At 35.4% G+C, this 17,510-nt stretch overlaps 1 protein-coding gene across 1 annotated transcript; it reads right to left on the bottom strand.

Moving 5' to 3' along the window:
* Positions 1-5,442: 5,442 nt before the first annotated feature.
* Positions 5,443-16,531, bottom strand: LOC110685510 (epidermal growth factor receptor substrate 15-like 1). The gene is made up of 13 exons (XM_021862043.1): positions 16,065-16,531; positions 14,072-15,338; positions 11,016-11,240; positions 10,704-10,921; positions 9,318-9,392; positions 8,332-8,403; positions 8,153-8,251; positions 7,475-7,546; positions 7,272-7,386; positions 7,018-7,086; positions 6,602-6,866; positions 6,436-6,511; positions 5,443-6,192 (listed from the first exon to the last, which is right to left on the bottom strand). Exons 1-13 carry the CDS (start codon positions 16,206-16,208, stop codon positions 5,773-5,775), a joined length of 3,117 nt encoding a protein of 1,038 aa, XP_021717735.1. The 5' UTR covers positions 16,209-16,531; the 3' UTR covers positions 5,443-5,772.
* Between the last annotated feature and the right edge of the window lie 979 nt (positions 16,532-17,510).

Below are 17,510 nucleotides of genomic sequence, written 5' to 3'. Positions count from 1 at the left end.
GTTCCAAGTTGTAGGTTGATTTTTATTTGACTTCGTTTGCTTTTGGTTTTAACATTACTTTTGTTTGGTTGACTTTTGAATTGACTTGCTTTGAACGGTTTTTGATTTTAGTCTTCCGCTGTGCATCTTGATAGTTGCCTTAGCCGTTTTCACGGTGGCGGTAATGTCTTAGATATTCCTAAATCATATTTTAATGAGTAAGATAGGTATTTTAAAGGAAAGGAGTTTCTAGGGTATTACACTAACAATAAAGTTTTTTTTTATTGCACCAATAAGCAAATAATATTTTTTTAAAAAAAGAAATATAATTCACCAAAAGCAACCAAGAGCAAGATTTATTTTATTTCATTTTAATTTTGGAAATAGCAATTGTAAATAAAAGATAACATTATTACATTAAATTGTAGAAGACCTATCCACTATACGGGAATCACATAATACAATCTAATCGAAATGGATCTCATTAATTTAACATTAACTTCAATCTCAATTCAACATACAAAATTAAACATAGATATAATACGATTAAAGAACGGAGATTACGGAAAATTTACTTGCATATATAATTATAAATTTTGGAGCATTAAAACGTTAAATTTGTTTGTTTGAAAGGAAGAGAGTGGTGCAACAATCACTACGTGAAAAAATGAAAATGGCACCGGTTTGAACCGGTGCCAATGTGAGGGGTGCCAATTAACCCCCTTTTTGGCACCGGTTCAAAACCGGTGCCATAAACACGTTTTGGCACCGGTTAACCGGTGCCAAAAATACTCAAAAAAAAATTTATCCCTCCTTTTGGCACCGGTTAACCGGTGCCAAAAATGTCCAATTTTCTTTTTTTTGTTTTTTTTTTCACTTAACAATTAAATTAACTAAAAAAAATAACTATCACAATATAAATCGAATTGGTTTCAATATAATCCAAAATTTACAATATATAATCAAATACAAAATTACAATATAGATTAATTACAACTAACATATAAATAAAAAAAATTACATTATAAATCATAAAAAAATTACAATATACTTGTAAATCAAAAAGAAAATTACGATATGAACATATCAATATTCTTGCATCTGTACCTGCACCAAGTAAAACAGAAAAAAAAATGGTAAAAATAAGCTTAAGAAAAAAAAAAAAAAACCCAGAAATTCAATCCAAACAATTCAAACCCAGAAAAAAAGCATTAATTCAAACAAACGAAAAAAAACAGAAATTAAAATCGAAATTAAAAAAAAATCGAAATCGAAAAAAAAAAACAAAAATTGAAATCGAAAAAAAAAAACAAAGAAAACCCAAAAAACCAAAATCAAAAACCAAATCCCAGAAATCGAAAACAAAAACCAAAATCGAAATCCAAATCAAAATCAAAATTGAAACCCAAAAAACCAAATTCAAAAACAAAATCCCAAAAATTGAAAAAAAAAAAACAAAATCAAAATTGAAACCCAGAAAACCAAAATCGAAAAAAAAATTCCCAGAAATCGAAAAAAAAAACTAAAATCGAAATAAAAACCAAAATCGAAAAACAAAAACCAAATCCGAAAACAAAAACTAAAATCGAAAAATTTGAATCGAATAAAAAACTATTAAAATAAAAAAAAAATCCCAGAAATCGAAAAAAAAAAACCAAAAACGGAAATAAAAACCAAAATCGAAAAAAAAAAAAACAAATCCGGAAAAAAAAACTAAAATTGAAAAATTTGAATCGAAAAAAAAACAATTAAAATCAAAAAACAAAAAAAAATCCCAGAAATTGGAAAAAAAAACCAAAATCGAAAAAAAAAAACCAAATCCGAAAAAAAAAACCAAAATCGAAAAAAAACAATTAAAATTAAAAAAAAAACCAGAACTCGAAAACAAAAACCCATAAATTGTTGTTGATGTTGATGCCGGTGGGAATGGAGGCGGTGCTCGAAGTTTGTGGTGGTGGTGGCGGATGTTGTTGTGGCGGCTGTTGTTGTGGTGGCGGCTTTGGTTGCTGCGGATCTAAGGGGAGTGGAGATCGAAGGGAGATGAAAGAAGAATTAAGAGAGAGAGGAGATCGAAAATGGTTTTTGAAAGAAGAACTAAGAGAGATGGAGAGAGGATAGAGAAGGGAGAGGAGAGGAAATGGGGAATGGGAGGCGGAGTGAGGAAAGCTTAGGGTATTAAAATTGACCTGGTTTTTTTTAATAATATTGGACGGTTTAGTGGCACCGGTTCAAACCGGTGCCCTTTGTATTTTTGGCACCGGTTTGAGCTGAACCGGTGCCATTACTCTTGGTTTTTGGCACCGGTTTGGTCTGAACCGGTGCCATTTAGGGGTTGCCTTTTTGTATTTTTCTACTAGTGAATATTTTGAACTTACCACTGTTGGAGAATTAAGAAGTGTAATTAAAAGATATTTGGCAAATTTAAGTATTTGTCAACTACATCAAGTATGTGACTTTCATATGATGCAGTAGTGTAGGGAATAATTTCAAGCTTTAATCCCACTAGCTTGAACCCCACTGTGATCATACACTAAAGTACGGTGGCGTCCAAAAGGGAAGGAGATAGAGCAAAATAGTCACCAACAAGTTTGGGGATGAAGGTACAAATCCAACCAAAAAGAGATTGAACCTGCCCTAATAATAGGCCTTTACTTTATTCTGATCGTATTCATGTGCGTTTTTTAATTAACATGCAATCAATAGGATTAACCCTAAACATGTTTATCTATGTTGGTTGAATTTAATGCACAAATAAATATATTATTGGCGATCACTTGATTTATAATCATATTAACCCTAACAAGATTATTAAATATCTTATTAAGCGTGATTACAAGTACCAATTCCCTTTAACATGCATAAAAGGTGTGATCAAGCAATAAATAATAAAATAATGTATCAAGCAACATAATAAATAATCAATAATCATGAATAATAATTATAATAAATAATCATCATCAAAATAATAATAATAATCATCATAAATTATAACAATTATAATCATAATCATGTTCATGTTAATATTAAAGCATAATAATAATAGCAAGATCCTAGGCATGATACTAACAAGATTAATAACAAACCCTAGCATGTCACTAAGCAATAAAAATCAAATCTTTAGCCCTAACATGATACTAACAATCATAAATATTAGGAAGAGAATAAAAGGCATCGTAACAATCATATTTAATATATTTGATATTACCCTAGACATGATACTAAGAATATCATAATAACAATATAAACATGATTTCTACATCATAATATCAGTAAAAACAATTAAAGTACTTACTTTGATGCTTCGTACCTCTTTCTAATAACAAAATACACACGTTAGTAACTTCAAGGAAAATAATAAACAAAACAATTAAATCAAATAATTGAAAGAGAGATTTGGGACCAAACCCTCAGAAATTAAACCTTTCACGTCTAGGGCGAAGGCAACTTCGAATATGGCTAGGTGTTTCTAAGTCTTGCGAATGCGGAATTTTGTATTTGAGAAAAAGAAATAAAGAATTAAGAGAGAATTGATGATGAATGAAAACTGATTGTAGGTGAGAATTGGTGAATGAAAACGGAGTTTTTAATACGATATTTATAGAGACATCAGCCAAAAAGATAAATTAAACAAAACAGAGTCTGACGCACAGAAAACAGAGCTGGCGCCAACCCTGGCTAGCTGGTGCCAGGCACCAACACTAGCGCCAGGCGCCAATGGCTAGCGCCAGGTCTGGTTCCAGGCGCCAAGGCCTGGGGTTAGGCGCCAAGCCTGATTTTAACGCGTTTTCGAAAATCCGATAAGTTTGCCGTACTGAAGGATAAAATCATATAATTTCCTCAAAAATGCTATTTGATTTTGATTAAAACTCTGAAAAGTCAACAAAAGTCAATTTATCAATGCTAATTGAATTAGGAATGATAAATCATATTAGGCCCTCCCCTAGATCATTGGGCCGTATATAAAGCTCAAACCGGGCCCAGTTTAATAAATTGGTCATAACTTCCTCAATATTCATCGGAATTGGGCTTATAATATATCGTTGGAAAGATCTTTGCAAGCCCCATCCAACTACACTACTATTGAACCCATATCATGGTCCAACCAAACTGGATTTGCTGTTTTCTTAAAATAAGTTTTCAAAAACAGAGAGAAGAGAAAAGAATTAAAACTTTCCGCAACACTAGACTTTCCACACTTTTGCTTCATTCGATTATGATTCGACGTGAAAGGTACTCATCACCGGGTTTGGTTTTGGGGAGACACAAATGGGTGTCTACAAGTAGCATCTTTGAAAGTTTGGCGTTCGCACAGAGTTGAAGATTTGCAAAATTACAAGAGTCTTTTGTGCTCTCACTGTTTCACCTTGTAATCAATTTCCGTGAATAAATGGGGTTGACTTGTTTATTCAACTCTAACCTAAAATATGATTTTCTATAATGGTTTAAAGTAAACGTGTCAACTATAATGAAATAAAGGAATTATATCTCAGAAAACAATAAATCTATAAGGGAACTGTAATTGTGAAAAGGTTGGAAAATCTGGCCAAAGAAGGTGATAGCCTCGGTCTGAGCGAACTCTCAGCTTCGTCCACTCGCTTAGCTCTACTAGCCTGAGTGCTAACAAGCATCTCCTCCCTCATAGGGTGGACAACCGTGGAGGCATCCGCCTAGCTCCGAATGTGCGCATTGGAGCTCTTCGCTCGATGTCCTGGGTGAGGGACGCTTTCAGAGAATCTCTTCCGAACGACCAAATCATATCATAATTTGATTAAAAAACGGTTTGCGCTTTGCGCCCCAACCCCCTTAACTAATAGATGTTTAGATACCTGCAACGGAAAAAGAAGAAAGAGACGATGACAACGCGCCTCATACAAGAGGCAAGGGGTCCGAACAGCCTTGTACGTACGGCGTACGCTGCCAGCGCGAAGAAGTTATTCTCTAATTCCAAAAAGTCAAGCCACCCTTCTCTCCTTGAAGTGACTGAGCCCTCGCTAGGCTCAAGAACGCTTAATGACAAGCTAGTAATTTCTAACCTTACCTATTCTTTCCTCTTCTTTGTTGATGGTTGTACGAAAGGTTCTGAAAGCTGTAGGTTTATGGAATCGAGCTCGGGTGAGCGGCGATTACAGTCTGTTTCCCAAAGTCAGACTACTCTAGAAGATCAGCAGTCTAGCCCTGTAAAGGCTACACATACAATTGTTGTATGTGGTCCTTACATACAACTCTAAATTGTCATGTTTTTATTGGCTAAAATAGTAGGCACAAGTTCCATTAAATTCAATTTATATTTAACTCCTAATTTTCTCCCATTTTTTGTTGATGTGTCAAATTTTTAATGGTGTTGTATGTAGAGACAACATACAAGTTCACATTGTAATGTTAAGAATTCACAAGTGGCCTCGTATGAACAAGCAAAATTCCTGGAAACACGTAAAAAAATTATGAACTAAAAAATAATACTAGTACTATCAAATACTATGCCTTGGCAACGTAATTTTTATGTGTGGATTGTTCACTACTCCATAGTTTCTTTTAACCATCTCGTTTCACTCCTAACCAGACGTACAACTGACACAATACACAAATGAATTAATGTTGCACAACGTTCTTCTGGTTTCTATATGCTAGGAGAAACATATTGCAGGTCTACAAAACATTACAAAAGAACAAATACCGACAAATTTACACAAGATCAAAACTATACAAGCACGCGAAAAAATGGTTGCTACATGTATCACTTTGTTCCACAAAATGAAGAATATAGGAGTTGATCCTAGACCAAAACCCAATGAACTAGAATGAACTCCAATTATCTGAAGCTTTCTTGGGTGTTTCAGAGGAGACCTTAAAAGGTCCAGAGGATCCAAAGGGATCTGCATCATCAAACGAAGTAAATCCTCGACTATGGCCACCAAAGCCACTCCTGCTGCTACTTACGGAGTCAAACCTTGTAAGGGTTTCACGTGGTGGAGAAAACCGATTGCTTTCATTCATGTTGAAGGAATCAAACCTTGAGTAATTATCAAAGAGGTTGTCCCCAGCCTCACTATATCTTGGAGAGTTACCAGACTTAGAAAACGATGGTGTTCCTGGCACAGAGTCAGCAAAATTGAATGGGCTTCTTTTATTATAACTGCTGTCCCCTTGTGGAGAATCAGTTCCAGGACTTAAACCAAAGCCACTGGATTCAAATAGATGATCACCACGCTGGTCCTGCGAGGATGAAAGAACAAATCCTTAGATGAAAAGATGAAGACAGAAATATACTCCCTACATCCAGTGTTGCATATATTTAAGTAGTAGGGATAAAGATAAACATTAATTACTAGTGTTATAAAATGATTAAAATCAAGTCACATCTTTAATCACAAGGTACTGGGACAATGTGACAATCATTTCCAGACAAGGGAAGAAGAATATTTGATCCAACACTAACCAATGGTGCAACCGGCTTACCTTGGAATTAAATCCCCAAACTGAATCTGCATCATCAGTACCATCGAAATTGCCCCAACCCTGGTCATCAAAGCTCCTGTGGAGGACAAAAGAGAAATTATTGTTTTTTAAAAAATGAACTGAATGAAACTGTTGAACAAAAAAGCAAAGAATGGACAAAGCATACTGCTGGAAATCTGTATCTGCCTCGCTCTTTGCAAAAATATCTGAAAAATCTTGTGATGCTCGAGGTACTGGACTTCCATGTGGGCTTCTTGCTGAATCATCTTCACTATGGGGGTATGCAGATTCACTATCAAAAGCATGTTCACCTTTACTATCAGGGCTATATACATCATCATGAGAGTATGTTCCATTCTCGAATAATGTGGATCTCGGAGAGGTCTTAGCAGTTTGTGTGTCTGTACTGACCTCCTTGTCAAATTGGAGTCCTGAAGAAATAAAGTGATTAGACACCAAATTTCTTTTTTACTCTCTTTGTGCAGTAAACGAGAAATTTGAAGCGCTCTAGAAATAATATAATTTGAAATATGAACAACTTCATCAACAAAAAGTAAGCAACAAAATTCCTACAATGCATACCTTCATCATCAAACTTGTCCCATTCTTCATCCCAGACAGCAGCTCCTTCTTGAATTCCAGGTTGCCAGCCTTAAGATTATTACAATATTCAGGTCAATTCACAATTACCTTCACTTTATCACACTATAAGCTAGCACTAAACAAGCAAACAATTCCCAACATATGATATAATGAAGTTTCAATACATAAGACGTAACTGGAAATTAAGAAAGGGGGAAGTTAACACAGAAGCAAGATTAAGAGACTCAAACTACCTTTAGGAAGCTCAATCAATGCTGCGGACTTTATCTCTATTCCATGTTTCTTGCAGCGTTCAGACAAAGCTTTTAGGAGCTCCTCAAAATCTGACAGTATCCTATCAGCACGTACCTATAAAAAGAGAAAATCATGGATACAAGTCTAGAATTGAAAGCAAGATTCATGCGTTAACCGTCATAAACTATCTGTTGCACTCTACCTGAAGAATACCGTCCACACTTCCACCTTGTTCCATGTTAATAATTGCTTGCTGCAACTCCGCTTTTCGCCCCTGAATAAAATAAAGACAGAAATTTGTAAAAGAAAACAACCTAGCCTTAGAGACTAAAATTTTATGCAACCACCAATGTATCATATACTCCTAACAGAAAGCTGTCAAGGCATGTGTAGACTCAAATTATAGAAGCAGTTGATTCATTAACGAAATTAAGATAGAGGAATAGTCAAACTTCGTGAAAAAGATGGAGCAATGATATATGAGAAAAAAAAAACACTCTCTACAAGTTAAAGTAAGGGAATAAAGGAAGAAAGAAAGGAGTAGCTGGAATAAAGACATAATAGAAAAATCAGTAAGAAAATGACCCCATTGCATGGAATAATCATAGTACACCTATTGCCTCAAGCACAACTGCACATGCGAGTAAATTTCTAAGGAAGAAAACACATAAATTCAATTAATAGATACCGTAGATTATAGGAAGAATACACATGAAGAGACCTCAACTGCACAACAATTTGTCACTTAAATTTTAGTGCTGTCCAGGATTGCAATAGAACGATATCAAAGAAAGTCATAGACCACAAAAGACACCAATCTTGCACACATCATGGAATAATCATTTTCATAGGAAGAAAATGTCAATCAAGAAAGAGTTACCTGATATTCTCGGAAATTAGCCTCTTCGATAGTTAGCTTGGAAGCTATTTCTGCTACTTGCTTATATTTTTCTTCATATTTCTTTCCCAGTAAATCCGCCTGAGAAATCACTTTGTTAGATTCATGTGGGTTGAGGGACAATAATGCAATGTATGAAATTCCCTGGACATATGATTTACCTCACGCTTGTCTGCAGATGCTCTCTCAATGATTTCATTCAGTCGATTATCACATCGACTTTTGTATAGAACCTATAAAATAAATTAAATTGACATTCATAACATTATTTAAAATAAATAAAACTAATCATGTAGATACAAGTGCTACTAAAATGCACACTATGGACATAAAAGTTCCCAATCCAGTTTAACAACACTACGCAGAGCCAGCAGGTATTCTAACGGCGCCTTAAAATTTAAGATCAACATCCAATCAAATGAAAAGTCAAAGTCTCTGCAGAGGTTTCAATAGGAAATTGGACTATCTCACACATTCAGGAATCAGGATGATTTGATCCCTCTGTAAGTGCCCTATAAAAATTTTAACAAAAAAAAAAAGAAAACTTCGTATATAAATATATTGAAGCTTGCATCTCAATCATGATACTAGCAATCAAGTTGACTGCTGATATTAGTATCATTTTTTTCCCATTTTAGTTGTCCCTACAAGATTTTAAATGCAAGTAATAACCATTAATATTTCATAAATGAGTGGGACTTTCCGACACTGAGAACAGCATAGAAAGAGATTCCTTGCAGAGTTTTACTGCTAGCTACTCATTTTTAAAAATAAAAATAAAAAACGAGCATTGGGATAATGGTATGACAGTTTTTTGTTTGTCACTGTCTAATTTTATGACCTACCCAGCAGCCATCAATGAACCTAATTACTTGTCAGATTTCGAAAATGAATAACTGATAAACTTTAACAGCATACTAATAGCAAAAGAAAGAGAGAAAATAATAATACCACTGTATGGTAAAGATTATCCAATCAGAGTAAACTTCTACTCAAATTTTAATTCATTAGATCAGGGTATAAATTATTACTACAGTCCTGCTTAAAAAAACATACACACATCCGTATAGAAAGAATTGAAGGTTCAGTGCACTGTGCCAATAAAATTCCTGAAAAAGTAGGAAAAATCTAAAACTTATAAACTCACAAGTTCCTGCATTTTTGTACGGTAGAACTCAAGCTTTTCCCTGGAATCTAGATACACTTTCTCCACCTTTTCAACCTTCAATTCATGAACAAAAGTTAAAGATTCTGATGAAGATGAAAACAAAAGGTAAAAACAATTTCAATATTCAAATAATAAAAGCAGTGCTGCTGTCAATGTATGTGTAAGCAACCAATGTCATAATACAACATAAACTGAACAATATTGAAGTAACACAAATAAATACAGTAGTTAGACAAGTAAGATTCCTAATGCAAATTGATTACTGTCTTGCTTTGAAATTGAAATCAATCAGGTACTTGATTTCAAAGATCTAATCCCAACTTGTATACAAATACTGCATTTGAAGTCAGAAACATTTGAACCGGGGGAAATGTGATAGACTCTGATGAGCATCCCATACTCTACAATAACTAGCATCTAAGTACAAAATATCAACTAGCATCTAGTACTGAGAATCCTATTTTTTGCTATAATGTCACCAGAACCTCCAATGTCTGTATGAAGTGGAAACTGCTTCAACCATGTGCATCATGTTCTCCCCATAGTTCATGCATCCTCACCAGACAGCACATTCAACTTATAAAAGCTATGTATTCATATATCAGGGAGCACTTAGGTTTTATATCATATTGATGAGGATAACAGATTTAGTACAGAGTGATCACTTTTCAGAGTTCTCATTGTGAATTCGATACTATGGAGTATTACATAGAACTAGTGCGCTGCTCAAGTTTTTAAAAAGGTGTGTCCCTTTATAAACTGATGAATTGCACAGGAAACAAACAAACAAAATATTTCCACCAATAGCTTTTTTTTTCTCAAGAAAATAAACAGCTTTGTAAAAAGTTGTTGTAAAAAAATTAAGGCCACTGCTAATTCTTACTGTTCTTAAATGACATTAGAGAAGATGTATAAGAAGAAAAGGCTGGATAATCATAAACAAATTAAAAATAAATTTTGTAGCTACATAAAATGAAAAACACCAAGGGAGCTGCCCTTAAGTTCATGAGAACATGGAAAAGTACTATCATAGAACATATATCTACAAAGAGATAAGAGCCATGAAAGCATTTAGTGCAGTGTAATTTGCAGGATCAAGTAATCAAAAGATATAATAGAGAGACGAGAAGGGAGGATCACTTGTGGACAAAAGGAGGGCATGAAAGAAAAAAAAGGAAAGGAAAAATGTCCTTGGACCACCAAAATGTACTGTAACTAAAAGTTAACAAACGTCAATTATCACTCAAAACCTAATGCTTGACTCCAATTTCCAACAATACAAAATCCTAAAAGGCTTAATTTTCAGCTATAAAACCAAGAAATGCCAAGTATTACCAACGTAATTAGCATGTTGAAAGCCAATACCTTATTTTCGGCATCATTTGTTTCTAGAGCACTTGATTGCAGCAAATCCTTCTCACCGTCACTAAAATGGTTTGCTTGGGAATTATCCAATACAGATGCTCTTGACTTTGGCTGCTGGAATTGCATGGTCATATCAGGCTGAGGAGCTGAATTCATGACTGGCCTCAAACCAGCTGCACCAGGTGAGGAAGCAGCGCTTCCCTGTACTGGCCTGTAACCTAATTTTAAAAAGGGACCACTAAGCAAAAATAACACGAAGAACGAAAAAAAAAAAAAAGACATGACATCGGAGAATTAGAGTGTTAACCATACCAGTACCAGATGCTGCTCCCCATGCTGCATTACCATGAGATGAATTTGGAAGACCTGACATACGCATAAGAGTTTCATCTAACATAATGCTATTGGGAAGTGAAGCTGGAAGGGGACGCCCTTCTCTATACCGCTCCATTAAATACAGGGCTATGCAGAACTCCCTTAATGAAAGCATGCTGTCATTATCCTGGTCAGCTAAGTCCCACACCTGCTTTAAAACCTCTGAGAAATAAAAATTGGATCATACGATGAGCAGAGCATATATACCGATTACTAGAATGATTGTCTCTACAGCTATAGACATAAGACAGAAAAAAATACATGAAGTATGTAAGAGGGAGTAATATGCTTATTTTACATCAATCAATCAGGAGTAACATACAAGCCTAACATAAAATATGCATTTGCTAACTTCCTCCAGAGGCAAATTTTGCACAGATGATATAAACACAATCCAGCATATAGCATACAGTCCTTGAGTTTCTCTAAGGAGCAAACTTGCCAGTTCCTACCTTCTATAGAATGAGGAATCCTATCTGTCCTTTGTGCAGCGCTGACGAGTGCATCCAGCAACTTTGTCAGTTATCTCAGGGGTTGTCCATGCTTCCATCATAGTCCATTGTTTTAAGATACTATCATGCTTTGCATTTAATAATAATATGATGATCCCTTGCCCACAATCCTTTTTAGAGGAGAGTGGTATCAGACCCTAAAGCGATTTCTGGTAATATAGGTGGTATGTATACATGCAGAAAGGCAAGTTAAGCATTTATGAAAAAAGAGAAAAAAAAATATTTTTTCAAAAAAAAATTATAAAATAAATAAGTTCCTCTCAGGATTGATAAATTTTTGTAGTTACCCCCAAATAAACTGCAACACTATAACAACACTCCCTTAAAATTATGTTTGGTTATCATAACGCTGAAAGTTCACATCAAAAAGTCATCCTATCATTGAAAGATAGCATTAAACAATAACTGCTCTAGCCTCAATAATCATCACCATCACTAATTCACAATATAGGACATCTTAGAAAAGGCATCATTATTTTCATTCTTATTTCAACGTATATGGTTTGAATTTATTATTGTATATGACAGCTCGGTAACCTCTTTGTTTTCATACCATTGAAATCAATATGCTTCATTACCCAAAACATATATTAACTCACTATCTTTATATCCAACATATTGAAACGCATGTTGGAATTCAGACAATCTAAGCCAACAAAGATCCTTATTGCCAAACATCCCAATTCTTCCAATAATCTGTCTTTAATAACCTGAGTATTAGATTCACATAACTCCCTTGCTTCAATCAATAGATCTCCATTTCACAAGAATCAGCATTAAGACTAATACTAAAAGATACCAACCTTACACCAAAGGAGGACTAAGAAAACAACATCAAGCTCTAACAAACATAGTAACACTCAGGCAAGAAAGCTAGATAAAAATCAAATCCTCTACTTGTAGATTTTATGATCGTATCTACAAAATGTAGATGGAGAAGTGACGCTCAAAATGGAAACTTTACAAAAGCCTATCGAAGTACTCAACAATGCCAAGTCAACATACTTATGTTGATTTGCAAGCTCTGCCAAACTACTAAAGGGAACCAGCTTCAAACTTCAACAACCCAATTCTCATTATTGCTTCTCCAAAATAGGAATAGAATTAGGGAGGATCGTGTGGTGGTCATGCGACTTGCCAGCTTGTTGGGTGTTTGAGAAATCTGTAAATGGGTGTATCTTGTGGCCTTGTTCGATTCTAGGCAGCAACCAAGGTTTTTCTACTTCCCTTACATCAACTCACTAAATTGTTTGGTTTAATTTCTTAATGCCAACACCTTGTAGAGGTCAATTGGCATTGCTTTTCTTGTAAATTTTATTAAGGAAAATGACATATGGTTTGGATATATGATCTAAAAGTGGAAATATTAAGTACTAATCCAAAATTAATTACACTAATCAAAACAAGATTTTGACATGAATTTCTAATCTTAAACTAATTAAGGAAGTACATTTAATGTTTATAGTGCCCTAAGAGCAGCACTTAATCACGTATCATACCTATTTTGTCCATTTAAACAAGGGAGCAACTTGGGATTATATCAATTGCTTCATTCTCTACCATTGAATGAATAACACACCAACTTATTAAAGAAAATTATATTATCTACCCATTAGCTCTAAGTGAGGCTTCTAAATCACCACCTCTCCTCCCCACCCTTGATAAATTTTAATTAGTATTCATATTACAATTTGGTCTACAGAGCAGAATTACTTTTACGAAATTCCCACTCATTACCTACCAGAAATATTGAATCAAAGAACTACATTGTATTCAAATTGAGAGGACAAAGAAGTATGAAGTGATTGTGTAATTCTCCTGATGCTCGGAAATATTGCACCTTATACTTGTGTCGGAATTTTCTCATTTGAGGTTGCCTAGGCCCTAGGTTAAAGAATGAGACTATGGAGAGGGGTCAATCATCTACAAATCTTTACAAGGATATTTTGGAAGTTTCAATCTGTTTAAGATCAGTAGTAATTCTTTAAAGCACATCCAGCAAACTAAAGTCAAATCCTCTTCCAACCATTTGAAATTTGATCCCCATACTGAAGACAATAAATATATCCAACTATCCAAGACAAAGGTGAGAGCATGATTTTGAAAATTATAATTCATATCATCAAATTCTTTATAAATTAATAAATCTAGAGATTTTTATTTCCAAATCCTAAATCTAAATTTCTTCATCAAACATTGCAACTGACAGCTGTTAGCAGCAAGAAATAGTGAAGCAAATGTATAAACCTGATAAGTGGAGAAAATAATCCAAGGGCCATGCCCTGATAAGTGATAACAATAAAACAGCAAAGCCTCAAATTTTACATTGCGAAAATAGCATTCACGGGGAAATGGTGAGAGATCATATACAGAAATGTTGAAACCAACTGCTACACTGGGAAATTCATTTATTTTTCTAAATAAAAATATTATTCACTTAATTTGGAATTCTCAATCCCAGGAATAAGAACAGCAGTTTACCTCTTGGTAGTCTCCAGCTCAGGAACAGATTACGTGCCTGTTGACCCGTGATTTTTCCATCTCGATCAGTGTCCACCTCTGTGAATACTTTGGTATATTTTTGTATACCTGGAGTAGTCATCTTTGGCCATGGTGGCTGGGATTGTTCTAGAGTAGGCTTAACGGGTCCAGGTGAAACACCAGAGGAAGTGACTTGAGGTAAAGACTGAGACAGATTCGAGAAAGCTTGTGCCTGATGTGGCTGACCACCACCCACAGGCTGATTCACAAAGGCACTTTGTAATGAATCAAGAGAATTTGATCTTAACGGAGCCTGTGTTGAAGAGGCTACAGGAACGATTGCCGACGAAGTTGTTATGGAGGATGCTGGGGCTGGAGCAGACACAGGAACTATAGCTGAAGATGTTGCTGGAGAAGCACCTGGTTTGGTCATTGAAAAAGCAGCAAAAGGGTCACCTCCAGAGGCAGCAGTTGCTTTAGAGCTATCGTTGGCAGCTTGGGGGATCACTGGCATATTTTGTGGCGGAGATGTAGTGGTCCCCATATTTGAAACTTGTGACATTTGTCCATAAGGAGCCCCACTCATGTTTCCACCCATCCAATTGGCTGAGACACTAGAGTGTGGATGACCAGTAGTAGATGTTCCTGAGCTTGGAACAACAGATGGAGCCATTCCAGAACTTGGGACACCAGGAGCCGACATTCCTGGGCTTGGAAAACCAGGGGTCGACATGCCTGAGCTTTGGAAACTAGGGGTCGTCATGCCGGAGCTCTGGAAACCAGGGGTCGACATGCCTAAGCTTGGACGACCAGGAAATGACAAATTAGAGTTTGGAACCCCAGTTGATGAGACACCTAAATTTTGAAGACCATGACCACTTTGAATAGGATGTGAAGCAGAGCTAGAAGGCAGACCTTGAGCAGGCCTCGTCAATTGGTTCCCTGGAGTTTGGAAATATTGCTGCTGCATGTTCTGGTTAGGTGGTAAAGGCCCTCTATAACCAAGATTTTGTGGCGCTGTAGGCATCCCAGAACCCATCGACATTGCAGGTGAATTAGGCACAGGAGATGCTTGAGGTGTAGCGGCAGGAGGTAGATTTATTTGTGGAGGAGGGATCCTGGCTGAAGCTGGTCCATGCAATGCTGACCTCACAATCTCAGGAGTCAGTTCTCGCTTAGACTGTGCCACTGTTACCAACTTGAGAGCATTATAAAACTCTTGACGACCAAGGAAACCAGCACGATTCTGATCAGCATGCATCCATATCTACAACCAATCGAACAAACACGAATCAGAACTATTTCAGTACACAATTGTTGGATACTTGGATCATTGACAATGTAACTTTTTTAACCTCCATATCAATACAGGAGGAAGACTAACTTCATTACTAGATGTTCACATCATTAATTCTAGCATAAAAACCTATAACCATATACTTCGTAGAAAAATGCCTGGTCTATACAAATTTTCACTCAAATCGTGACCTCTCACCTCGCGGAAGCTATAAACTTTATTTTCAACAAAAGGGTTCAATCATGGACATCCATCCTATGATTCGTAGTATAGCTAGTCTTTAAACCTCTTACGACAAGTCTACTCAACATTGTGGTTCCGGTCCAACTCAACCAACTAATCCATAAAATTGCTAGACTTTTCTCACAATCTTAGCAAATTAAGCAAGGATATAAGATAAATACTCGTAAATAACTAAATATTCAAACATATAACATGAAATTGTTCACACTAACCACAAAGAATGCATTATAAAAAAAAATAATAATAATAATAATAAAAAAAAAAAGCACCCAAAATTCACAACTTACCCAATTTTAATCAAATTCTAAAAACAATTAAGCTCCCATTTGAATAATTTAAACCACATTCACATTAATAATTCACATCATCAACAAATAAACAAATCCCAGTTCACAAATAATGCCCTAGATATTACATATCAAAATTTAAAAAAGAAATCAAAAAGAGCAAAACCTGAGCAAGAACTTGTTTATTCAACCCAGATCCTTGAAAAAAAGCGACAGCTTCAGCACCACTAATCCGACCATCATGATCCAAATCTGCCCTTTTAAAAAACGCCTCAAATTGATCCATATTTCCTTGATTTTGACCCGCCATTGTCAAATCTTCAAACCCGGAATTAATCGAACTAAATAATTAGTACATCAAAAAAAAATTAAAAAAAAATGTGAAAATTGAGAGTAAAATTTGTGAAATTAGGGATTTAAAATTCTCCCCAATAAAAGATATTGGGGAAATTGAAGGAGTCAGATGGGAAATGAAGAGAGAGAAAGAGTGAAGAGCAGGAAAATGAAGAGAGAAAAGTGCACAGCTAATCAAGCAATTTCGGTTTGGAGCATTTTTATCAAATTTTTAGATCACTGCATTCTTCGTTTCTTCCTCTACGCTTTTAGATAAAACTACTCCGTAATACTTACTACCTCCGTTACATATTATTTGCAACGATTAGACATTTTTCCTCACTATTTTATGTCAAATCGTTGCAAATAATATGCAACGGAGGTAGTAGTACTATTGTCGTGGACTCGTGGGTTTGCAAATTTTTGTCATTTATTTACTACTCCCTCCGTCGCACCAATACAGTTTTTACTTGTTTTTTTCACGGTATTTAAGAAATAGAAGGAGAAAGTGTTGGAAGTTCTTGATGTTAAACAAAGAAAGTCACATAATTAATTGTGTGTGACTGTTGAAATTGCTTTTAATAGCCGGTAATTATGCTCCCTTGAATTACCCATTTATTAGCTCTTTTAATGGCTAGTTAATGTTGATTAAGTATGGCATTTATGCCTTTAATGGCTGATGGTTTTACCCTTTATTCCGATGCTTTATAAGCTATGCTCCAACCTTTTAAAACACATATATATATTCATGTTTCCTTGCTTCCATAAGACACACAAAAATCAACTATCTTTTACCCTCTTTAAATTTATCCCTTCGGTTTTTGGGCAAGTATTCTGGTTCCACTCGGGTTTGTGAGTGCACACAAATTTTGACGTCGTGCTTATCCTGGAAGACAACCGCTTAATGTCTACTGCACCGGGGTAGCGCGGAATCGTCTTTTAGGTCAGTGGTTTACCATGACGCGGCAATTGTCAATTGGTCTACACAACATTGAGATAAGTTTTTCCGTTTAATTTGCTTATATACTAACAGAAAGTGGCCAGTGGCGGATCCACGTTGACGCTCGGGGGAGGGGGGCATGTGCTACCCCCACAAAAAAAAAATGGAAAAGCGTCCCTTATATCTGTATATATATTATAATTTGTATCAATGTTAAATGACCCCAGCATTGCTTCAGTGGTTAGGGAATTAGATGGGTGAACAATCTTTGTTTAAGAAGGTCAGGATTCGAGACCCCATAGCATCAAATTTTTTTTTTTTTGCTTTGAACCCAATTGA

The sequence above is a fragment of the Chenopodium quinoa genome, unplaced genomic scaffold, assembly GCF_001683475.1.
Source record: "Chenopodium quinoa cultivar QQ74 unplaced genomic scaffold, ASM168347v1, whole genome shotgun sequence".
NCBI classification, from domain to species: Eukaryota; Viridiplantae; Streptophyta; class Magnoliopsida; order Caryophyllales; family Amaranthaceae; genus Chenopodium; species Chenopodium quinoa.
This window is presented reverse-complemented; position numbering and strand designations above follow the sequence as displayed.

Bases quoted from the DNA above. Each gene is read 5' to 3' on its own strand.
- LOC110685510 (XM_021862043.1), bottom strand. From the start codon at position 16,208: ATGGCGGGTCAAAATCAAGGAAATATGGATCAATTTGAGGCGTTTTTT. The intron at 8,404-9,317 runs GTGAGTTTATAA...TTTATTTTATAG, and splicing joins GTACAAAAATGCAGGAACTT to GTTCTATACAAAAGTCGATG. The intron at 6,512-6,601 runs GTATGCTTTGTC...TGTCCTCCACAG, and splicing joins GCAGATACAGATTTCCAGCA to GAGCTTTGATGACCAGGGTT.